Source organism: Gossypium hirsutum, chromosome A09, assembly GCF_007990345.1.
Source record: "Gossypium hirsutum isolate 1008001.06 chromosome A09, Gossypium_hirsutum_v2.1, whole genome shotgun sequence".
NCBI lineage: Eukaryota > Viridiplantae > Streptophyta > Magnoliopsida > Malvales > Malvaceae > Gossypium > Gossypium hirsutum.
Window position 1 is genome coordinate 75,655,924 of NC_053432.1, and position 24,167 is coordinate 75,680,090.

General features: G+C 31.2%; 3 protein-coding genes across 7 annotated transcripts; 1 reads left to right on the forward strand and 2 right to left on the reverse strand.

Annotated features, from left to right (window-relative positions):
- The first annotated feature begins 2,832 nt into the window (after positions 1-2,832).
- On the forward strand, positions 2,833-7,834 carry LOC107889644 (transcription factor EMB1444). 4 transcript variants are annotated; one of them, XM_016814143.2, is made up of 11 exons: positions 2,833-3,040; positions 3,252-3,585; positions 3,942-4,145; positions 4,469-4,562; positions 4,666-4,707; positions 4,902-4,961; positions 5,393-6,508; positions 6,602-6,703; positions 6,952-7,098; positions 7,211-7,336; positions 7,429-7,834. In XM_016814143.2, exons 2-11 carry the CDS (start codon positions 3,488-3,490, stop codon positions 7,522-7,524), a joined length of 2,085 nt encoding a protein of 694 aa, XP_016669632.1. In that variant the 5' UTR covers positions 2,833-3,040; positions 3,252-3,487; the 3' UTR covers positions 7,525-7,834. The 4 variants fall into 4 exon arrangements, with proteins under 4 accessions (XP_016669632.1, XP_016669631.1, XP_040932727.1 ...); XM_016814142.2 differs by having other exon boundaries at positions 2,837-3,040; positions 3,218-3,585; XM_041076793.1 differs by lacking the exon at positions 3,942-4,145 and having other exon boundaries at positions 2,837-3,040; positions 3,218-3,585.
- Positions 7,819-10,234, reverse strand: LOC107889646 (tropinone reductase homolog). Of its 2 annotated transcripts, none has more exons than XM_016814146.2 (6): positions 9,873-10,234; positions 9,254-9,445; positions 8,960-9,167; positions 8,608-8,824; positions 8,418-8,524; positions 7,819-8,333 (listed from the first exon to the last, which is right to left on the reverse strand). In XM_016814146.2, exons 2-6 carry the CDS (start codon positions 9,340-9,342, stop codon positions 8,115-8,117), a joined length of 840 nt encoding a protein of 279 aa, XP_016669635.1. In that variant the 5' UTR covers positions 9,343-9,445; positions 9,873-10,234; the 3' UTR covers positions 7,819-8,114. The 2 variants fall into 2 exon arrangements, with proteins under 2 accessions (XP_016669635.1, XP_016669634.1); XM_016814145.2 differs by having other exon boundaries at positions 9,556-10,233.
- A 5,622-nt stretch (positions 10,235-15,856) lies between these two features.
- Positions 15,857-18,428, reverse strand: LOC107889647 (L-type lectin-domain containing receptor kinase IV.1). Its single transcript, XM_016814147.2, has one exon. It carries the CDS (start codon positions 18,268-18,270, stop codon positions 16,261-16,263), a length of 2,010 nt encoding a protein of 669 aa, XP_016669636.1. The 5' UTR covers positions 18,271-18,428; the 3' UTR covers positions 15,857-16,260.
- Between the last annotated feature and the right edge of the window lie 5,739 nt (positions 18,429-24,167).

Here is a 24,167-nt window from a genome sequence, read left to right on the forward strand (position 1 = left end):
ACTACTAAGTGTCACTCTATTTGGCTTGAAAAGTTGTCTCCCTTTAATTATTTTCCATTTCATTTTATATTTTAAAAAACCCTTTCATTTATTTTTTCCTTTAAAATTTCCTTCCCCCATCCTCTTTTTCTACTTCTTTGGCTGTTGCAACTTTTTTTTTTTTCGTTTTTTCCTTTTACCATCTCTACTTGACTTCTTCGTCTTCTACCTCTCTTTTATTTGTTTCGGTTTTTTTTTTCTTTCACCAATTGTTTCGTTTTCTATCTCTTTATGTTATTTGTTCATAACACATATATTGAACGAAGAAAACAATCGAAAATGTCTTCTTCAACAAAACCCAAAATATTAACTTCACAAACCCATTAAAACACCCATAAATCCATTAAAAATCCAGAAAATTAACATCACAAACAAAACCCATCAATCCTAAAAAATCAAATTGAATTCATGTATATTTATGTCAATCCTAATTTAACTTCGGTGTAAGAAAGGTATTGGATTTTGCAATTTGCAATGACTTTATCTACCCAAAGCAGCAAAAAAAAAAAAAAAGGTGATGATGAGGCTAACAAGGAAGCATCAACGAACACCAAGAACGACAAGATTTCTATTGATATGCATTGTCATCGATCTTTTATTGTCGATATTTTACGGGCTTCATCTTCTCGTTTCAAGCTTTCATCTCTTTTGATTTCGAATAATTTGTTCCCTCATTAATCTGATTTTCCCGCTACATTTTCGTTCCAGTTCAATGACCCAAGGTGAAAAAACATTTTTTTATTGTTTCGGTGGTGGAAAAAACCCAAGATGGTTCCTGCTCTTGTTCCTCGTTTAGATGGTGCTGATATTTAGATTAAGAATCCTCAACTTAACGGTCAAGTTTCATGCTGATTCAAAAGTTAACCAGTACCAAACGTCGATGACAATATCAGAGTGCAACTGTGGTGCATGTTGGCGGCGAATAGGGTTGGAAAAGAGAAGAGGAGAATAAAAAAAAATTGAAAAAAAATGAAAATGGGAAAGAATAGAAGAAGAGGGAAAAGGAAAAAAATGGGGAAGTAAAATAGAAAATGGACTATAATATCATCGTGATGTTACTATGCTACGTGTCACAATCCTATTTTCTCATATGTTTCAGACTCAAAGACGTTAATATTTTGTTTTTAAGGGCGGAAATACTATTATTACATTTTTTTATTATATTAAATTTAATAATATATGTGGTAATATTTTGTTTTTTTCGATGAATTTTTTGACATAATGTTAAAAATTATCTATAATCCCTTTTCAATCCATTAATAAGAGTATAATACACTTTAACGTATTCAAATTACGTCTTATTGTATTAGTAACAATATACATGCCAATTAAATTAAAACTCAATTAGCATTGATCAATGAAACCGATTAAATTCATTTATGAATCAAATTATTTATTAAAAAAATCGAGCTAAAATATAGTTTAATAATTTAATTTAGGTAAATTTTATTTAAAATACTAAATTAATGACAATAATATACACATTTACTAAAGACATTGGAAAACAGAATATTAGCTAAGGGAGTTGGCATTACTTATACGACACAGTCAGGAAAAAGAAAACAAACTGAAATAAAATAAAGAAAATAGAGAACATACCATACCATCTTTTACAATATAAAATAAATTTGCTGAAATATCAACACTTCTTTTTTGTATTATTAAATTCATTGAACCCTAATCTATAACACTTCATAATTTTCTTTTTGAAATATATGGAGAGTTCAAGTGACATTATTGAAGTAAAAAACTTTTAATTATTATTATTATTAAAATGAAGACATTGGAAGTTGCTGTTTTGAATATGACATTCATATATGTGCATAATATATATTATTTGTTTTGCTGATTCTAAAAATAAATATTTTATTAATTAAGCTTAAATTCTCAGTTTTTTATTATTATAAAAAAATTGCAACTTGGAGTTCGTAAAAGAAAAAATAGTTTGTGGGTCAGCAGATGCACTAACGAGTTATATATATATATATAAAAAAATGTAGTTAGTGGGTCAGGGAAATGCACTAAAGAGTTATAAAATCTGACTTTGGGCGAGTTTGAAATCCGTTTTATTTATTTTTTGGGTTAATTTCACTGAATATTCTTATATTTTCTTTTAAATTTCAAATTAGGCTTTAAATTTTAAATTATTTTAATTGAGTCTTTAAAAGTTAGTATTGTGTCAATTACCACATTTCATTATCCTTGCAGTGAATTTAGGGGTTAAATGTCTAGGTTATATATAATAAAAAATAAGTATAATGATAAATTTAGTTTTAATTATTTATATATATATTTTTAATTTGATTCTTCTTACTAATTTAGTTTTCAAATTTACATCATTAACCTTAAAAAAAATTAAATTGTTATTTTTAATAAAAATACTTAGTAAAATATTATATTTTTTAAACATAACAATCCACGTGAAGAAATATTTAATCAACCATATCAGCATGAAAAATACAAGATTATAATATGAATTATTACTTTAATATTATTAAAATTTTAATATTTTAATCGATATTTTTACAAAAAACGACTATACTTCTAGTTAAAAATTAATTTTAACTTTTAAATATAAGGAAAAAATTAGTAAGAAATGGTAACATGATGTGAATTATAACAAAATAAATAATATAAATAAAATTTTAAAAAGTTAATTTTTTGACCTATTAAATCTATACACGTGTTTAAATTAAAAAATGATTTGAAGTTGAGGGCGGAGACATAATTTGAACCCAACCGATGCAATTAACCCTTATCTATTTAAAAATGTGTTCATAAAGAGACCGGTCACCGGTGGCGCGAACAGCGAGTCGGCTATTCCTATATATAAAATGCCGAACTTTAAACTCATTTCGGAACTATAGAGTGCGGTGCCGTGAAAAGCCACTCTCTCTCTCTCTCCTTTGTTTCTATAGTTTTTGATTAAGACCTGCCTGAAGCAAAGATAATGGAATCCAACGAATTTGAGCATCTCTTTTTCCTTTGATCCATCACAAAGGTCCCCCTTTTTCTTCGTTTCTGAATACCCAAATCTCTCAACTTTGTTTTAGCTTCCAACTTTAAGTTTTCAAGCTCCATTTTTTGCTTAAAAAGTTAGGATTTTTAATGGACTGTTCATTTGAAATTGCAAAAACGGGGATATGTTTGGCGTTTTATGTTGTTTAATTGTTTGCAGTGAGAGTAACCACTTGTTCCTTTGGTGAGAACAGAAAAAAAAAAAAGGTGGTGTGTCTGTTCTTTAAAAGCCAAGATGAGGTTTTTGCTGCTTTGTTCAACGGGGCCACCGATCAAACGAAGGGCAGGATTGAGAATAAAACAGGCGGGTCGAGGGTCATACCGAGGAAGCTAGAGGAAGGTTAAAATTGAGTTTAGTGTGAGTATTTGGTTTTAGAGTGTAACAGAAATCTGTGGTTTTTTCTTTTAGTTGAATATAAGTTGAAGAAAAATGGCGAATACTGCTTTAAGGCAGTTGTTGAAGAGTTTTTGCACTAATTCACTTTGGAAATATGCTGTGCTTTGGAGGCTCAGGCACCGAAACCCCATGTAAGTTTCTCTTTTGAATAGTTATAAGCGATCACGTAGTGCTACTAATCTTTTGTTAAACCTGAAATTCAATTTGTTTCCATGTCTTGGTGTTGGTTGGGTGGCTTTATTTTCTTTGAAGTACTACTAGTTTTAGGCATAAACTGCTCTTATTAGTACAATTTTTAATGCAAATGATCTCTTTCATAGTTCTTATGCCAACTCTGGATTTGTTTTCTTTTTCTTTTTCTTTTTAATATGGCAAAAGCATTCATTTAGAATGTTGTCATGAATCTAGTTTTTGTTAAATTAACCCCCCCTTCAAATAAAATTCCCCATGCATTATATGTGGGGTTAACTTTGTGTGTTGATTGCAGGGTTTTGACCTGGGAAGATGGGTATTGTGTTTATCCAATACCAAGAAAATCTGTGGAAAGTATCTCAACTGATGTTTATAGTAACAGTGAGAATATCCCATCACACTTTGAAATGAGCATCCGTGATGGCTGTTTTGGAGAAGGATACCCAATTGGCCTGTTGGTGGATCATATGTCGCATCTTAAATATGCATGGGGGGAGGGGTAAAATGTTGCTCTCTACTTTAGTGTCCCAAGTAGTATTCTGTTCTTGTGATACAATAATATTCTTGTTTTTCATTCGGTCTATTAAAAGTACCCTCAATAATGGCCCTTCCTGACAGGAAGTTTTAGTGTTAAGTTCAGGAAATTTATCATGCTGGCTTTCATGCTACCCTTATCCTAGATTTATGGTTTTGCACATCACCATCTGCCTGCACCTCTCTGTCTCTGTTGCTTGGGAAGATGTAGCATGCCAAACTGTACAATTGCAAGGTGGTTCTTTAGTGATTAAAACTACTATTGATTTCGGATCTCTATACTTACAGGTTTGTTGGTAAAGTAGCATATACGGGGAAGCATTGTTGGGTTTCCTATGATGATATTTTCGCTGGCAAAGCAAACTCGAAGTTAGTTCCCGAGGTAAATTTCTTTTAAAGATATATGATGCATTTAAGATGGTTGAGTTCTGCTAATGATGGATAACATATACTTGAACTTACCGGTGTTATTTTTCAATTGTTAGTATCCGGCGGAATGGTTACTTCAGTTTGCATCAGGAATCAAGGTAATAGAATCCTGGACTGCACTTTACTAGCTACTCTAGATCCATATTTTAGCTACTCTAGATACATGCTTCTGTTTGCACACTGGTACACTTGTTTGGATGTGTTAATTGGTGTTGGTTTGATGGTGAAGTTAATACCCCATTGTATACCTTTAAAATGGATATGATGTTGATAATTTGTGATGCTCCTGCAGACAATAGTGCTCGTACCTGTGCTTCCACATGGAGTTCTGCAGCTTGGTTCATTGGAGATGGTGTGTACTTTTTTCACAATTTGTCTTATTGGCTGTAATAATATCCTGTGTCTCTGTCAGTTGTAGACTCGTAGACGTAGTCACCTAAACCATGTAAGAGCACCAGGATGGTTTCTAGCTCATGATTTCCTAAAGTGTGGTATTGAGACCCATGTGAACAGCCAGTGCATTAATTGATGGTGCCCAGATAGGAGATTAACTTATTTTCCCTGCCACAATCACTATTAGACAGTCTGTATGCTGCTACATATTAGATTCTTGCTCTCTCTCTCTTTTTTTTTTTTTTACATGTCTTTGACTTCATGTGAGTGTGGTTGTTTATGGAGAAGTTGGTGGTTGATTGCATTAATGTAAGCGGTGCTCTTGTTGTATGTGTAAATATATGTATGTATATCATATATTCTTCAGTTTGTTTCTTTGTACACCAACAGGTAGCTGAAGATTTGTCTATTCTTTCATGCATCAAAGATAGATTTGCCTGCAAGAACATTCACACCCAGTTGATATCATCAGAAATATCAAGTCCTTTCGAGAAGTTAGAAGCGTCTTCAAGTGCATTGATGGGCCCACTGAACTCTAAAGATTCAAATGCTGTTAACAGTGTTGAATCAAATAAGCTTTTAGCTTTAGATCATATTGTGCCACTGTTAAGTATTCAGAATGAATTCAAGGTGCCTGGAATAATTCCCTCTGAGATTTTAGAAAGTGAGAGTGAGAATAGGATTAGTGTGCCACTAGTTAGCCTTAGTGAATTACCGTCACCACTAAGCCAATCTGTAAGTGTTGATCAGCTTGCAGTAGGGGAGAGTGAACTGTTTGGTTTCTATTGCCTTAAGGAGGAATTGCAAGCTTATCCTGAATGTAATGCTTACAGAGTGGGAGAGTGCGGAGAAATCTTAGATGAAGTTATGAATCCTTACCCTGCTGGATACTTTCTTGAACCACCTGATATTGATGATGTCGATTTCCTTAAGTTTCCCAATGAATGTGAATTGCAGAAAGAACTAGGAGCAGCTTTTGAAAGACAGAGCTATGAGTATTTGTGGGAGTCATCTTTTTTGAGTGAGGATGTATTTAGAGATCACGTTGATGGCATTGAGCCTTCATTGTCTGTAAGAGGAGGTGATGCAGAGTATCTGTTGCAAGCTGTGGTGGGCCATGTGTATGATGGTTCTATTGATATTCCTAATAGATCTACTCATCTCATGGCATCTACTGGACAGCTTCCTGAATCTTTTCGACCTCAAAGTGTAAAGAGTGATTCAACTCCATCGAGCAGACTTACATCTGCTTCTGTTGGTGGGGCCAAAAGTAATGCTAGTTCTAAAATATTGACTTCTTTCAAGAGTACAGTAAGCATGTTAACTGATGCTGAGAATCTTAGAAAAGATGGCTATTACACACAATCTAGAAAAGGAAAAAAGCAGTCCAGCGTCAGCAGAAAAAGGGCCAGACCTGGTGATAACCCAAGGCCAAGGCCAAGGGATAGGCAGATGATCCAGGATCGGCTTAAGGAGCTTCGAGAACTTGTTCCAAATGGTGCTAAGGTCAGTATCCCGCTTCTGTTTCTAATATGTCAGTTTCCATCTATATTTTTTGTACTTGTCAAATTAATCAACATACTTTTCTGACAAATTCAGTATAGCATTGATGCTCTCTTGGACCAAACTGTTAAACACATGCTGTATTTGAGGAGTGTTACCAACCAAGCTGAGAAATTGAGGCAGTGGGTGCATCGTGAGGTATGTGAAATCCATGTTAGTAAGATTTAAATGTAACGGTTGCATCCTAAAATTTGAAAATATTAACCTTTGCCTATGCCCTCTCCAAATATATATTTTTTACCCTCATTTTCAATGGAAGTCGTACTCTTAGATTTTTTCTTTGAGTTCAAGAGCCCTGGAGTAAATGTGAAAATTTGCCGTGTAGTTCGTAGCATGAATTCATCATTTTGTGAAGTTAAAAGGAAATAGGTATTTCAAATTCACAGGTATCTGATCTCAAGAATACAAGGTCATCTCAAACCAAAGATGGTTACCAAACTGGAACAAGCTGGGCTTTTGAGATTGGAGATGAACGAAAAGTATGCCCCATCGTTGTGGAAGATCTTCCATATCCAGGACATTTGCTCATAGAGGTTGGATCTTCGTGGCATACACAATGAAAATTTTTAAAAAGAAAGAACTTGAATGTTCATACATATTGGTTTATCAAACAAATCACTAATTTCGCTACTACATCCACTGCAGATGCTTTGTAATGAGCATAGTATGTTTCTTGAGATTGCTCAGGTGATTAGAAGCTTTAACTTAACAATCTTGAAGGGTGTTACGGAGAGCTGTTCAAACAATACATGGGCTCATTTCATTGTGGAGGTATCACTCATATAAGATAGCTTTTATGCGTTCTGCAATAGTATTTGTGCTTATAATGTCACATTTTTTGAGACAATTTAAATTTCATGCAGACTTCTAGTGGCTTTCACAGACTGGATATTTTCTGGCCTTTGATGAACCTTTTACAGCGTCAAAGAAACCCTGTTTCAAGCAAGATTGAACGATGAAAACCTATTAATCTGTGTACTGTAGGAATGTTGCTAGCGATTGTATCAGTCAGACCGGGCTGCTTGCATGCATGCAAGCAAGGGTACAGTTGAACATTTGTGCGACGTGGCTGTTGGCTTGGTGGATAATCAACCCAAGCCCTTGTTCAGAGCTTAAGTTGATCTCTAGAATGTGAATTATTATTGTTGTTTCACGAATCTACTCCGATTTCTCCTTTTTTTTTTTTTTTTTTTTTTGCTAAGACTCAAATTCGTGCTTTGTTGAAACAAGAAATTATAATCTTGAGTTGAAGGTATTGGAAGTTGACAACCATGGCATTGATATTCTTATCATCAAGCAGTATTAACCACGAATAATCCAATTTGGGTTCACCCAATCACTATGGACTTGTTCTTGTTGCTTAACCTTCCCTTATGGAAGCCTGTAAGAGGATCACAAACGGTGACAATTTTCAACCCAAGAAGAGCCTAACTGTTCCAGTTAAGTTAAAACACTTGATCCACATGAGAAACTCTTCATCAAACCCCTATTGCATAGTTTTTTGCGCAAAGTTCATGTCTAAACATGCTCTACGCTTGATGGTAAGATTTCAAGAACTGAGTAAATTAAAGCTAAAGTTTTGAAATGGCCAACAGCCACCTGCAGTATACCCTCCATCCACAGAAATAACCTGTCCATTGATGTATGATGCAGCTGGAAGGCAAAGGAATGCCACCATTGATGAAATCTCTTCTGGTTCTCCTATCCTAGGCATTGCTGTTCCAGCTATTAGCCTGAGAAATTCCTCAACGAAAGGGGCGTCCGCCTCCTGAAATCGAAACAACACGGATCTTAAAACAAATCAAAACATCTCTATATTCCCCTCATTGAAGGTACGTTAGAGGTAATTTACTGGCTTTGTAATCGATGTTCTAACACCCCATGGTGAAACAGTATTGGTCCGAATGTTATCCTTTGCCCACTCACATGCCAAGTTCTTTGTAATCTGGTTAATTGCTCCTGAATACCAAACAACCATGGCTAATTTGTAAGAAACTGAAAGTTGGGTGACGGACATCTGTAGTCCTATTTATGATACACACCTTTAGATGCTGAATAAGCTGATAATCGAGGTAGAGCCATTGAACCAGCAACAGAGGAGATAAACACAATACTTCCATTTCCTGATGCTTTAAGTAAAGGATATGCAAGTTGGCAAAGATGATAAGGAGCCTCAACGTTGGTATTCATCACGGTTGTGTAGTCTTCCAGGTTGTGGCCCTCGCAAGGCTTAATCACTGTGGTGCCTGCATTATTAACCTGTGGACAGAAACTTGCTTTCAATGAATCTCTTGAGTTCTTCTACTTCCCCACAAAAAGCTCAATAAAGGTGGTTGCTGATATAGTTTAGTTTAGCAGGCTTGGTAGAAAAAAGGGAAAAAAAAAAAAACTTACAAGGATGTTGAGTTTGCCATCAAAAACAGTTGAGACAGTCTCCATAAGCTTCTCTCTTTGCTGTCTATAAGAGAGATCACAAGCAGAACCACTCACTTTAAACCCTTTGCTCTGCCATTCTTGTAACCTTTCATGAAGTTCTGTCTGGTTTCTGGAACATGTATGAACTACTGCCCCTAGTGTTGCCAGTTCTTCCACAGTTGCATATCTGAAATACAATTGAACCATCATATTCAATGAAACTAAAATATAAAGAGCATAAAAAAAAAGAGAAATAAAAAATGGAGGTCGAACCCTATGCCTCTTGTTCCACCAGTGACAAGGGCAGTCATACCCTGAAGAGACCACCTTTGTTTCTTACAACCTGCTTCTGTTCCAGCCATGTTAAACACTGAAACTCTTTTCTCCCTTTTTCCCCTCCGGTTTCCCCCTTCAGTTTTTGAGCGAACTGAAACACTAACTACTGCCAGTTTTAAATAGCTTAACCTGAAACGTGGATAAATAGTAGTAGTTTAATAATATTAAAAGTTGATTGGGTATTGTCAACCCCATTGTTTACCAAAACAAAGAAAATTAGAATCCAGAAAAAGACAAACCAGAAAGATCGAAAATATCGAGCTAGCTACCAGCTTTATGTTAAATGGGTTTCAAAATTTTCTCCCTGGAAATCTAGCTAATGACTCTCTCTTTTTTAACTTGATTCCACAACAAGATTACTACTTATTAGGGGCAAAAAGGCACCCTATTTAATGAGGAATTGATAAATAAAGATATGAGCTTTAGATGAAAAGTATATGACTATAAAATGGTTCAAGAATCTTTGACAATGGATGAAAAAATCTGAAATCACATCTACAATGATATGATTCTTTTATTAGAAAAACATTTGTTAGTAAGGATCTGCAAAAGTAACCTATATTTGGATTGTTGGTGTAGAAAAATTTCAGAAAGGAGTAAAAATGGTTAGGAATTGGGAAAGGCTAGCATCTTTGACCCTGTCATTCATGGTAAAGCAAGTTCTAGAGCGAGCCAGCCTGCCCGCTGAGAAACCTAGCCAGCTACTGCCTACTAACGTATTTCCACACACAAATAACGCTCTTCTCTTTGCTTTTTTACACATAATGCACGAAGAAGATAACATATAATATTTTGAGTGGAACCGATATCATATGATATTAGACTACGCTAAATTAGCATCAACTCCCCAGCACTATATCTCACTTGTAGTCCCTGCAATATCAAAAGGGAGCAAACAAATCCCTTAACTACAACTTACAGCAATTAAGCCTTTGTGTTTTGGGTAAACTATACCACAGGTTAGACTAAAATAGCGTCGATCACTCTAAAATTTTTTAGTTATTTTTATTAAAATAATTGTTTGAATTAGTTATTGTCATAAAAATTTTTGTTAATCATATATATATATGTCACTCTAAAAAAATTTATTAAAATAATGGATTAGTGATGTAACATTTCTTAATTTAATATGTTTATTTTTTATCAATCATATATATATATTTGTTACATCCACGACGGAGTCAAGTAAAGGTTCAGGGTGGCCATGGCTCCCCAAAGTTTAAATTTTTTTCAATTTAGTCATTTGTAAATATATTATGGCCCTCTCAAAAATAAAAGTAGGCCCCCCAGTGTTTAAGATTTTTATAATTTTTTTCTTTGTATATAAATTTTATAACCCTCCTAAAAATATGAGTATGCCCCTTTCAAAAATATTATTGCACATCTAATTTTAACTTGCCCCCAAGATTAACATTCTGGCTCCATCACTAATTACATCACATGAGGATAATCAACATGACAAATTGACAAATTTTAACAGAAAATAATAATTTTAATGATTAGATTGAAATTTTAAAATATAAAAATAAAATAATTTAATTTTGTTAAAAGTATAAGGACTAACAACATATTTATCCTTTCTAAAATGGAAGCAAATTGATGATGTGGTATGTAACTATTTGACAATGCCGATGTAGCTGGCGTGAACATAATAAAATTTTATTATTTTTGTATGATATGAAATATTAAAAATATAAAATAATTGTAATAATATGTTAGCAAGTTAAAAGGATAACTTCTTTTTGAAATTTTTATTAAGTCATTACTTTAAAAAGTAAATAATTAAAATAAAATTAAGAAAAAAAACACAATTACATTGAAATTAGAGAAAAAGAATCACGTGTCCCATTAAAAATTGAAACCTAAAAAAACGAAGTAGCCCTTTGATGTTTCACTCAGTTTGCTAGAAACGAAAAGGAAAGAAATTCTCCTTTTAGCATCCAAATTTGCTTTTGGAAATAGTTGAAACTCTAACCATTTTCCAAAGTTTTCAGAAATTCCCCTTTCATAAAGTTAAGCTCATGTTTTTTCTTTTTGGGTATCTTTCTTTTTCTTTCATGATTATAATTCATGTGTTCCTAAAAGAAAGTGATGATGCAAAATAGTAATTTGATTCCTTTCCCTGTTTGATTGCTTTACAAAAAAAGAACCCATTGTTTTTTTTTTTTAATCTCAATTTCACCCTTAACAAAACATCTTGGTTAAATGGAGGAGGTTGAGCTAAAAAACGACAAGCACAAAAGAGAGAGACATACGCCCTTATCAAAGCAACAGTTTAGGAAATTGTGTCAAAAGCTTATTGCCCATTTCAAAACCTTAGGTTCTACATTCAAACACACAATTCCTCGCATTGAACACTTTGCAAATATGGACTGCCCGGCTATTATCGTGCTATAGTAGCGCCATTGGCCATTCCCTTACCTCCTATTCTGGCTGAATGTGTGCAAAATTTTATGCCCAATGTTGTTTTTCTAATTTTTTCCCAATAAAGAGTAAAAAAAAAAAAAGATTCTTTTAATTTACTGATATATTATTATAATCCATCATGATTCATTGAATGTATAATTATTTAATTATTTTTTTAACAAGATAAAATCGTTTGAAATTTTTTATGAATGCTACCTTCAAAAACTTGTGAAAACACACACACACACACAAAGATGAAGCCCTTCCCTTCCAATTTTAACTACTTTCTGTTAAAGCAGTAGTAGTTAAGTCATGGGATGTGTCCCTAATTTTAGTGAGTTGTAATGGGATGTGTCATTAATTTTAAGGGTAGTGGTTTGTTATGGGATGTAAATTTATATGAGGCGTTCAGTTGGTTTTAGAAATTATCGATTTGTTCAATTTAGCTTCCTTTTATCTTTTGTTTTCTTTTATTATCTTTTTCTTGTTCTACACTTTTATAGATGAACTTTTTAGACTTTAATATTTACTTAAATTAGATTTTCAAAATAATGTTTTGAGTATTTTCATTAATCAGGTTTGTTACATCTCTTGAATTTGCATACAAAACTTTAATTGAAAATACTTGAAAGGACTCGTAAGTGTATAGCTACTCCAAATAAAATTTATAGTTGATTTACACCGTCGAACTCAAATACACTCGTTAAGCAAGTAAAAATAAACAAGTGTAGTCAATTGAGTCTTAGCTCAAATAGTAAGGGCATTGTTGCCAATGCAGGAAGACGTGAGTTTGACTGCGCTGAAACACATTTTCTTCCTATTTATGAGTTAGGAGGGGTTATAGGTAGTTTTAGGCATTGTATAAAAAAAGACATATATGATAAGAACCTATAATAAGATTGTTAAAAAAAAATAGACGAGTGTACATTTTCTATTGTAAGAAAAAATGTATCATATGAAATGTTGTTTGAACGAAATCAAATTGATAAGTCAAATTGGTTAAATTGAAAATTGATTTGAGTTTCAGTTTAGGAAGAGGCAAAAAAGAAACAATTGATCCTCGAATCAATATAGACTGATTGAATTAGCCTAAAAACTGGTTGATTTAGATTTTATAATTTTATAAAATTTATGAAATTTTTAATAATTTATTTGATTTGAACTGGACATGCCATATGAAATTACAATGTAATTATATTTTATTAATCAAACACGTTTAAAGAATTATAATTCCTTATTATATTTTATTAATATAAAAAAATTAACACAAATTTAGAATACAAGATTACCAATTCAAAGTAATCTTTGTGAACCAGATTTAAAAGAGAATATATAACTTGCATTCAGGGGCGAAGCCAGAATAAATATTTAGGGGGACCAGATAAAATTTTAATTTTTTATAGTTTATATCTTTATAATTTGTAAAGAATTAAATCAAATTTTTATAATTTTAGGGAGGCCAAAGTACAAATTTATCTTTATTAATTTAAAATTTTAAAAATTTTAAGGACCAAAAAATAAATTTACATTTTAGGGGGGCGGGCCCCATGCCAGCCCCCTGACTTCGCCAGCAAAATAGTGTCACAGTGCTCAATTTTTAAATGCATTCAAATTTTATTAATTTCTCTAATTTAATTAAATTACTTAATTATAATTATAATTTTGAAAAGAACAAAAAACAAACAGGTTTTTTTTTATAATTTAAATCATTTTAACTTTTCTTTTCAAATTCTAATAGTATTTTATTTATTTATAAGGGTTTTACATTTATAGTTTCTTTTATAATGCAGCCCTTTTTTAAAAAAAAATTAATCCTTTTTAAGTGGATTTTTAATCAAATACCAAAATCATGCTTTTCAATTATTAGTTTTAGGGTTTTTATCCTTTTCAAAATTTTGATTATGTATTCTTATAAATCTTTCAAATTTCAGTTAAATTTCTTATTATTTTTTTGTGTTTGTTTATGATTTTTTTTCAAAATTTTAATTATATTTAAGTAATTTAATTAAATTAGAGATTTTTTTTTGACAAAAATTAAATTAGAGAAGTTATTAAATATGAACGAGTGTATAATAATATTTGAATATATTTAAAAATTGAAGATATGACACTATCTTTTTTTTCCTAAAAATTATAAATTATCATCTTAATATAAGATATCCTCAATATAAAACAACTTAGAAAAATAAAGTTAGCAATTGAGTTTACTCTTGTCAGCTTAGGTTTGAGCAGGAATTAAGTTTGAGCATACTCAAGCACATTTTATCTTTAAGGTTTTGGACTTCCAAGTTTGATTCCGACCTTTGGGGCTGGGTTAGACTTTCTTTAATTCATAAAATCATGAAAAAACTCATGTTGCATATGTGGGATAGTAGAGATATTACAAATTAAACTCAACAAGCTTTGAGGGAAAAATAGAAATAAAATAAATTTTGAGTATTGTTGGTGGGGAAGAAAAACGAGAGGAAAGAAAATATGAGAGAATGATAATTTTTCATCTAAGGCATAAAAATTAATTTTTTTAAATTGGAATAATAAGAGAATAGAAAAAGTTAGAAATGTGCATCTTAGTTTAAAATTATGTACTTTTCAAATGTTTTATTTTATTTCTTTATATTTTTCACCCCTACCAAGCAATGGACGGAAAATTTTTTATTTTTTATTTTCCATTTTCCTATCTCTACTAAACACATCTATAGAAAGAAAAATTATGTTTTCCAGTCTTTTTATTTTCTATCTCTTCAAATTTATATTCTTCTAATTTTCTTCACTCTAACAAAATTAGGGATCAAAATCAGGGGAACTTGAATCATGACCAATCTTTTTCTAGTGCAACTTGCGAAGTATGAAAATACATCCCATATACTATTTATCAGAAAATACACAGCTGCACAGCAGACTTTGCGTCCATTGTAATACACAAGACACTTGTAAAGAAACTTTTATGCTTTATATAAGTTTTGTCACCAATTTTCAAATACCATGCACTTAGATCAACCTCTTGGCCAACCTACTTTCAAACTTCCCTTCTAGAAGGTAAATTTTGACAACCTTCATCTAATATCCACCAAATTGGTCAAATTTTGATCTTGGTCTCTTTACTATATTCAACTTTGCAATTCAATCCATGTAATTTTGATCCTTTGTTTTGTCGTCGGTTAATTCAAATACTTAACTCCATTAATTTCTTTGATAACATTATTGATGTGAATTTTTAAAAAATATATTTTTTAATTGAAACAATTGAGGTGTTAACTATTTGAGCTAATTAATGAAGTAATTAAAGTAGAATAATGAAATTACACCAAAATAAGATATAAAGCCTAAATTTTAAATTTAAGCATAGTTCAAGGATAAAAAACTATAATTTAACCAAAATACTAAACATGTGAATCATGGTCAACTTGGAAATAGGGGGAAGAAAGAAAAAGATGGTCACGTGGGATTTGAAGTCAGCAATTTTTTTTTGGATTAGTGATGTGTTTGTTTTGAGTGAGAAGGTAAGGTTAATTAATATAATGATGATATTAAAATTAGCGGTGAAATGTGCGTTTAAATTCAAACTTAATTATAACCGTGTGGTGAGATTATTAAAGACATTACATTAAAATTTATATATAATAAAAAATTAAATTATTTTATTACTAAAAACATGATAAATTATAATTTTATTTAATAAAATAATATATATCAAAATATTTTTATAAGTATATTATTAACTGTTTTACAACCATTTTAAATTATTTATTATATTGAATGATAAATAATTAGTTATAGTTAACCAATTTTTTATAACAATACTAAATAGTATTTCAACAAATAAAAGCATAATATATGTATTTGAGGGAATAAAAAAAAACACTATACTTGAATCATATGGATTAATAAAATATACTAAAAGAATTTGATATTAAATAATATTTATATTTAAAACAATATTATAATAATAGAGTTAAAATGGTGGGAGGGGGTAAAATAGAGATTATCCCCTTCATTGGAGCTCCGTTTGCTCCATTGGAAGCCTAAAGCTCCAGCCAAAATTTTTATATCAATGGGGGTAATCTTCCTCCACTGGGGTGTCCCAAAGAGCCAATCAAAAATAAAAATAGGGTGCGATGAATCATAATATATCACTTATGAAAAAAATTAAAAAATGTATTGATTCACTGACAGCAAATAACAACAAGATATTTAACAAATTTAACATCATTACTGGTATTGAGAGAGTGTTGAAAAATGAAAATTGAAATTAGGATCCACAGCAGACATTTTGGACTAGGTAGTAGCATGCTCCGAAATTTGGTGGATGCTGGTGAGGTTCACATTTGACAATTGCAGAACATTTCGAGCAACCCCACACACCTCACCTGTCTGTCTGGCGGCCATGGGCGATGAACAGCCTTCCTTTTGGCAACATCCAAGAGCAAATAACACAAAATTCCAGGTTCACCAGTATTATACTAATAATATTTTAAAGTAAGTAACCTTTACGCAAAGTAATGGATTACAACTTATTAACACTGAGAAAAAATTTACAATCATCGACCTCCAGAAAGTAAAGAATCTGCAACAGAACAATGGGAGAATCCTTTGCAAACGGAAGATGAATACGACATAACATAATCATCAAACCCTTGTCGATGTCCAAATGTTAGTCCACTGGAAGTGAGACTGAGTGATGACATTTCTGGAAATGGAACATCCCCTTCTAAAAACTGAAGGACTTGGCGCATGGTTGGCCTTGCTTCAGGTTCTGAGTGAGAGCAGAGCAACCCAAGTTTTAAAACCAACTCAACTTCCTCTGCCTCATAATCTGAACCCAGACTCGGATCTTTGGCCTCCATAATATCACCTTTGGACCAACATGAATACACCCAATCTACCAAGATTACATCTTCTATCGGAGATTTTGCCTCTATTGGCCTTCTTCCACACGCAACTTCAAGCAAAAATGCCCCGAAAGCAAACACATCTGTGGACGGCGTGGCTTTCCCGGTTCGAGTATGCTCGGGAGCCAAATAACCAACAGTTCCCACAACGTGAGTTGTTTGGGGATCCGTTCCATGGTCATATAATCTAGCAAGCCCAAAATCTCCTAATCTTCCATTTAATTCGCCATCCAGTAAAACATTGCTGGCTTTAACATCTCTATGAACCACAACTTGCTCCCATTCTCCATGTAAATAGAACAATCCTGATGCTACACCTTTGATGACTCTGAATCTTTGTCTCCAATTTAGGGTGACTTGTGGCTGGTCATGCAAATACTTATCAAGACTTCCATTAGGCATGTAGTCATAGACCAAAAGCAGCTCACCTTTGCGCCGGCAATATCCCAAGAGTTGGACTAAATTCCGGTGTCGGAGACGACCAATACTCACAATTTCTGCTACAAATTCCCTCATCCCTTGCCTTGATTCATGCGAGACTCTTTTCACTGCAACCTCAAGTTTATTGCTTGGAAGAACTCCTCTGTAGACCCTTCCAAATCCACCAGCACCCAATAATTCCTTGTCTTTGAATCCTTTTGTAGCAATATATAGATCTTTAAACTTGAATCTATGAGGCCCATACTCAAGCTCCCAATCTTCAACTACATCAGCAAACTTCCTTTTCCTCCTTACCAAATAAGCAGCACCAGAAACTCCTGCCAAAGCCAAGCTCACCAAAATCAAAGGCAACCCAATTGTCAAAACTTTCGGCTTTTTCTTTGGTCCTAACCGAGGAAGCTTGGGAAGTTGAGACAGGGTAAGCTCTTCTGCCTGACCATTAACCTTAAAGCTCCAGCCCAAAACATAATGAGATGTGAGGACCGAACCAGTTGACGATGAAAAACCAACATACATCTCACGGTTAACAATTGAAGACAGATCACGAGACAAGGATAAAAGTGGGGTGTCGGGTTTAGGAACCTTAAATGGAGCTAAAGTGACATCCATTCTCTTCTCTAGACCATGATATTCGACCCAAACTTGCATCTGTTTACCACTGATCAAGGTCAGGTTTTTAAAGTCATGGCTGTCGTCCTCATAATATCCAGCCGGAAAAGAAGTAGCAGACTTCAACCCATTAATGTCAATCCCAACGTGATTGTCATTGATATCACCGAACTCCTTACTTTGTATGGTGTCGAGTTCTACAGCAACAACATGGTTTGTATCATTGCCATTGTTGGACTCATTGAACAGTCCGAGATACTGACTTGGAAGAGATCCGGGGAGGCCTTTGGTTGGTGCAATCACGAAAGCGATTCCATGGCCGCTGAGAGTTGGATACTCGGGAAGTATGGCGAAGACAAAGGTGGAAGAGAAGGAAAAAACAGAACCGTTGGTAGAGTTCTTGAAATCAACGAGGTGAGGGTAGAAAGCATTACCTTTTTGTTGCATGGTTTTATTGGTGAGCTTTAGGAGTCCATTGGAAGTGAGTTCTGCTATGCCATCAAGGTTTAGATTAGCCGACCGGAATCCGTTGTAGATGAAACTAACATCCTCGGCAGCTGCAAAGCTAATCAGAAGAAGAGTCAGCAGAATCGAGAATCTGAAACACATGGCCAATGTCTGCTAACACTGTCGTCTTTGTCCTCGGTTCTTCTTTTTATTTTATATTCTCCAACATATAACACAGCTTTAGATTAGTACGAAATTTCAAAGAAGCTCTCGCCCATGCCATAGAAAACCTTCACCGGTATGATGAATCATTTTCTTAAATAAATATATATTTTTGTGATAACTCATATTTAACAGAGATGGCAACGAGAAATTGACTTTTAATAGAGATGGCAACGAGAGATTGGTCAGCGATGCTGGTTTCCACTCGATTTTTTTTTTCATCCGATTTTGATTTTAGTTAATCTTTTAGGGTAATTTCACAGTTGGTCACGGAACTTTCTTAAATTTTCACTTTTGGCCTGAAAATAAAACAAAATTTCAAATGGGTACTGCTGTTAACAGTCATTTTTATTTTAGTCATCTAACTTTAATAAGTCTTCATTTTGGTCACCCACGTTAATTCAATGTTACTGTACACTCATTTTACTCATCCAACTTTAATAAGTTTTCATTGTATTCACTCATTTACTTTGTAAAAATTAATTTTATTTTCCCTCAAAAACCCAAGGAAATTAAAAAATAAAATAGTTTTTTCCTATAAAAACTCAAATAATTCAAAGTAAAAAAAAAATTTATTGCGAAAAATTAATCTTAAAGAAATAAAGGAAATTAAAAAGATAAAATATTTTTTTCCTTCTAAAAATCCAAATTTTTCTATAAAAACCCATGTAATTCCGTATAAAACACCAGTTATTTCCCTTTTATTGGGAAAAATTAAAAATTAATTCTATAAAAAGAAAAAAAAGACAACTAATTTATAAATAGATAAAAATGGGCGATTAAAATGAAAAGTTATTAAAGTTGGGCAACTAAAATTGGTGTACAATAACATTGAATTAACGACGGGTAACCAAAATTAAAACTTATTAAAGTTGGGTGACTAAAATGAAAATGGATGTTAATGATAGTGGTCAATTTGCAATTTTTATTTTAGTGCCAAAAATAAAAAAAAGACTATAAAAATTGAGTGATCAACTATATAGTTTACCCAAAAATTTAAAACTCAAATCTAATTCTAAGAAAATTAAAACTTTCAACTTGACTTGCCGCGTAACTTTTTATATTATACTATAAATTCTATTACACGCATATGGAAATTAGGTATTTAAAATACATGAGTGTGTTTATAAATAACCTACAATAAATAAGTTTAAACTATACTTTGCAAACGTTGTGAATTTAATCCGTATACTTTTATTTGGTCACAGTCACTGTACTTTTCAAATTTCAAAATTTCAATCCTCACTAAACAGTAACTGTTAAATTCATTAAGTAAAGTTCTACTATTTTTAAAATCTGATGGGCTAAGCATATTACCTTATGTGTACTATCATCATATGTCAACTTATTATTTCCATATATTGCTCACTAAAAGTTCAGTTAGTAGATTAACAACTATCAATTGCATCAGGACTAAAATTTCAAAATTCGAAAAGTAAAGGTATTTAAAACAATCCAATTAGAGAAAATTGACTAAATCTATAAATGTATGCATAGTACAAGACTAGCAATTGACTTTAATCAATCGAATTTAATTACTATTATTTGGGTTGGGACTAAAATTTCAAATTTTGAAAAGTACAGAGGCTAAAGTGATCAATTCAAAAAGTACATGGGCTAAAATTGATCAAATAAAAGTACAAAGACTAAATCTACAACTTTCGCAAAGTACAAGAACTAATAGCATAATTTAATTTATAAATACTGAAATGTAAGATTTAAAACTCATAACAATAATATACATGCAATGAATACCAAATATTACTTTTGTTGAAATGGCAGCTAGGGAGGATGTATGTATGGCCTTTTGGGTTTAAATCCTATTTGAAATATTACTTTTGTTGAAATGGCAGCTAGGGAGGATGTATGTATGGCCTTTTGGGTTTAAATCCTATTTGAAGCATGATTTTTTCTTGACTTTATATAAAAGGGTATAATATAATTTAAATATTAATATCATTTTAAAGTAAAACTTTGATTTAATGCTAAAATCAATGTTATATTGATGTAAATAACATGAGTTTAAATCTCATCACGTGCTTATTTTTATTGACATTTTTTAAACTATAAAATAACTAAAGTACCATTAAATAATATAATTTATTTTAATTACAAAAAGATCTTTCCATGATTTTCTAACTAAGTTAGTGTCTGATTAATATGTGACATTAACTAAATCAGGAGCTTAAATAATAATATAAATTATAAAAAATTAAATAAAACAAATATTCTTACTTCAAAATTTTATAAAACTAAAAGTATTTAATTAAAAATAATTAAAAAAACATCATCAAAGGCGGAGTCAAAAATTTTTTGAGAGGATTAGGAATATAGTTATATATTTTTATGATAACAAAAGTGAAATTTGACCATTTTAATAATTTATATTTTTGTAATTTTTAAAAGATTAAATTAATTGTAAAAATTTTCATATTAGGAATCACGAGAGCCCCTTGACTCTGCCCCTAAACATCATAATTCTACTAAAAGTTTTGCAAAAAAAATAAATAAAGATAGTTGGAAATTAAAAAAATTAAAAACCTTTTTTAGAAAACTAAACTTTGAAAATTTTAAATAAAAATTACTCCTCTCGGAACCCGATTTTGAAAACAAAATAAACATAAAAAAAAATTGATGTGAGATCAAAATCAACCAGATTGGGATTATTTTAGAGTATCGTGTGGTAAAGAGAGTGGGGACAGGATCGCTGGATTCGATGCCAGTTTGTCGACGAAATTCTTGGGGACCCACGTGCCTTGAATTTTCAAAGTTAAGAGCTTTAGGTCAACCCTTTTGCTGCTTGCTTGCCTTTCTTTTTTTAAGGGGTTAATAAATAAATTCATACTCCCAATTGACTAAACAAATTAAAATTCCGAATCCAATCTTAACATTTCGTATTGATGGCTGAATTTATTTTTTCTAATTTGATTGCTACCTGCACCCTAAACAATAATACCTTATTCATCCCTTCAACTCTTTTAATACCTTTAATTTCTATTACATGACTTGCCCAAATTTTGCCACCAATTTTTCTATATGCTAAACTATTTCAATTTCATTTTCACCACTTAAAAAAATTTACAAAATATTTTTATTTTAATTACCTATGTGGTAAATGTTTAATGGGACCACACAAGTAAATTTATGTCCACATCGTGTTTACATTTTTATTTTGCTCGCTCAACTTTTAGGTCACTTTCATTTTAATCGCCTAAAATAAATTATTTTTTAAGTATTGGTATGTGAAAAATTAAAAATTGTAATTATGGTGCTCCAACTATACCTAATTTAGTAGGACCTATTAATTACGATGGTTATCCAAAAACATGTCACGCTTATGTAATTATAAGCAATTACATCCAAATCTAATTATTATGTGGCTTTCCAAACACTACTTATATAAAAATTTCTATTCTTTAGTAGTGTCAACCGATATGTTACTATAATATCGAAATTAATATCCTCCTATAATTTTATTTTATGTTTCTAAATTATCTTTAACGGAATCAACTCAAATAATTCATATTTATCATTGTTTAGAAACTTCAAATTTCTTTTGATTATATCATCTTGAATCTTTCATGTTAAATAATTGTTTGTTCTTTGTTTGGGTAAAGAAATGATGGAGAAAATCCTTGCAACTAATTGTTTTTAACTTAGCATGGAAGATTCAAGATTATATAATCAAAAAAATTAAATTTCATCGACAATTATTAAATATGAATTATTTGAGTTTATTTCATTAAAGTTAATTTGGAAACATAAAATAAAATTTTAAATTTTAAGTGATTAAACTAATTAATTAATTTCAATATTATAGCAAAAAATCAATTTTAAGTGATTAAATTAGCCTTTGGAAAAAAAAAGAGGAAGATTTATAACTATTTGAGATCCCTCTAGAGGAAGCTCTAGAATTCCTTGAAGCAGACAAAGAGACGAATATTTGTATCCCTCCGTTTTTTCATGTAACTTAGCTTAGTAATGTCTTTTCTATTCAACAAAAAAAAATTCAACAAATGATTTAATTGATCTTGATGTTTTGAAATTTAAAAGTTCAAGATTGAAAAAAATTAGAATTTTCAGTAAAGGGATAAACAAATACAATTTGGTAAAATTTTAATGCACTATTTTTGTTTATACTACTTTTTCACTTTAATCCTTAGGATTTTTTTTTTACAGATCAATATAGAAAAAAGATTTTTTTTCAAAAATGAAACGGCCTAGAAGTTGGGTGGCCAAAATGAAAGTGTAAACATGATGTAGCATATACAATCAACCACCATTAGAGATTTAATGCTTAGGTGACTAAAATAAAAGCCTTCTCTAACAACGGTGATGAAATTGCAAGAAAATATTTTTAGGTACCAAAATGAAAGCACTTTAAATATTAGGTGACCAATTAAATAGTTTACCCTTTAGTTTATTCAAACTGTCTTATCTTAGTTATTGCGTTATTAAAAATTACAATAATTGACTGACACATGTTCTTATAAAATAAATGAAAATTTTATAAAATTTTCAATAATTGAATTTTAAAAATGTAATGGTTACGTAGAATGAAAAAGGATTCAATATGATATTAAGGAAGTTAGTATGACTTTTCTGCATCTTGAGTTTTAAGAGGCTGCTTGAGCTGATTATTTAGTTATTCGCCGTTTAATTATTCGAGGTTACGTTGTAGATTCTTTTATACCCTCCAATTTTATAAAAATAAAAATAAAAATTTAGTCCTTTATTTTTTTTAGTCTTTAAATTTTCATTATTTATTAAATTATTTTAAAATGGATAAAAAAGTTGAGATATATTAACTTTATTAACGTGGCATCTACGTGTATGTCACATCAACAATTATTTTTTTTTTAAATTATTTTTTTTATATTTTTAATTTTTTTTTGAAGTTTATATTTTTTGAATTTTTAGATATTTAAAAATAATTAATTGTTGACATGGCGTCCACATGGGACTTATTAGCATCGTTAATTTTTCTATTAATTTTGAAGTGACTTGACAAATAATTGAATTAAAGATTAAAAGAGATGAAAATTTAAATAAAATGCTAAAATAACTTCTTCTTTACAAATTTAAAAGATGAAATAAATCATTATGAAAAAAAAAATATAAGTGTTACATGATAATATTTCAACTGTTGCTTAGCCTAGAATGATTATTTTGTAATCTACTCTCTCTCTTTTCTAATAATAGAAAACAAAGATAATAGATGAAATAATATAAAAAAAAAATTATACCCAAATTTTAAAGTGTAACCTTCCATGAATATAGAATTTGTATCATATAAATTCAATTAACTTAAATAATTTAAATTAATTCATTTTATTGCTAATTCCATATCAAATTAAATAAAGGTATTTTAGGTATTTTAAATTATTAATTAATTAGTTAATTCTTATATTATTTTTATTAATAGTTTTTAATAGTTATTTATTTTATAGGAATTACATTTTACAATGTTATTGTACAAACATTTTATTATTTCTTGATCATTTTATTGATTTTTGTTATTTCTTTATCTCGACTGAGACACATGACAATATGAGATGCGATTTGAGAGGCTTTTGCAAACAACTGCTGATTGGTACCACTCGACTGATCATAGGATGATCAGCCATTTGCACATTTAACACATCCATCAAGCCACCTGCTTTTAGTGGACCCTCCATTAATTCAGTTGCTATTAACTACATGCTCCTATCCTTAGAAGTGAATCACTAAAGGATTACTAAGATATAATGATCTTGTGCTACCTCAACAAAAAGAATGTCAGAACGGAACCCCACTTGACGACAGTTGACATATAACAGACCAACCACCTAGCCAAC

Excerpts from the sequence above, each read along its gene's own strand:
- LOC107889644 (XM_016814143.2), top strand. The coding sequence starts at position 3,488 with ATGGCGAATACTGCTTTAAGGCAGTTGTTGAAGAGTTTTTGCACTAAT. Across the intron at positions 4,563-4,665 it reads ACTCGAAGTTAGTTCCCGAG|TATCCGGCGGAATGGTTACT; the intron begins GTAAATTTCTTT and ends TTCAATTGTTAG. Across the intron at positions 7,099-7,210 it reads CAGGACATTTGCTCATAGAG|ATGCTTTGTAATGAGCATAG; the intron begins GTTGGATCTTCG and ends CATCCACTGCAG.
- LOC107889646 (XM_016814146.2), bottom strand. The coding sequence starts at position 9,342 with ATGGCTGGAACAGAAGCAGGTTGTAAGAAACAAAGGTGGTCTCTTCAG. Across the intron at positions 8,525-8,607 it reads AGCTTATTCAGCATCTAAAG|GAGCAATTAACCAGATTACA; the intron begins GTGTGTATCATA and ends TTTGGTATTCAG. Across the intron at positions 8,334-8,417 it reads GAACATCGATTACAAAGCCA|GAGGCGGACGCCCCTTTCGT; the intron begins GTAAATTACCTC and ends TTTCGATTTCAG.
- LOC107889647 (XM_016814147.2), bottom strand. The coding sequence starts at position 18,270 with ATGTGTTTCAGATTCTCGATTCTGCTGACTCTTCTTCTGATTAGCTTT.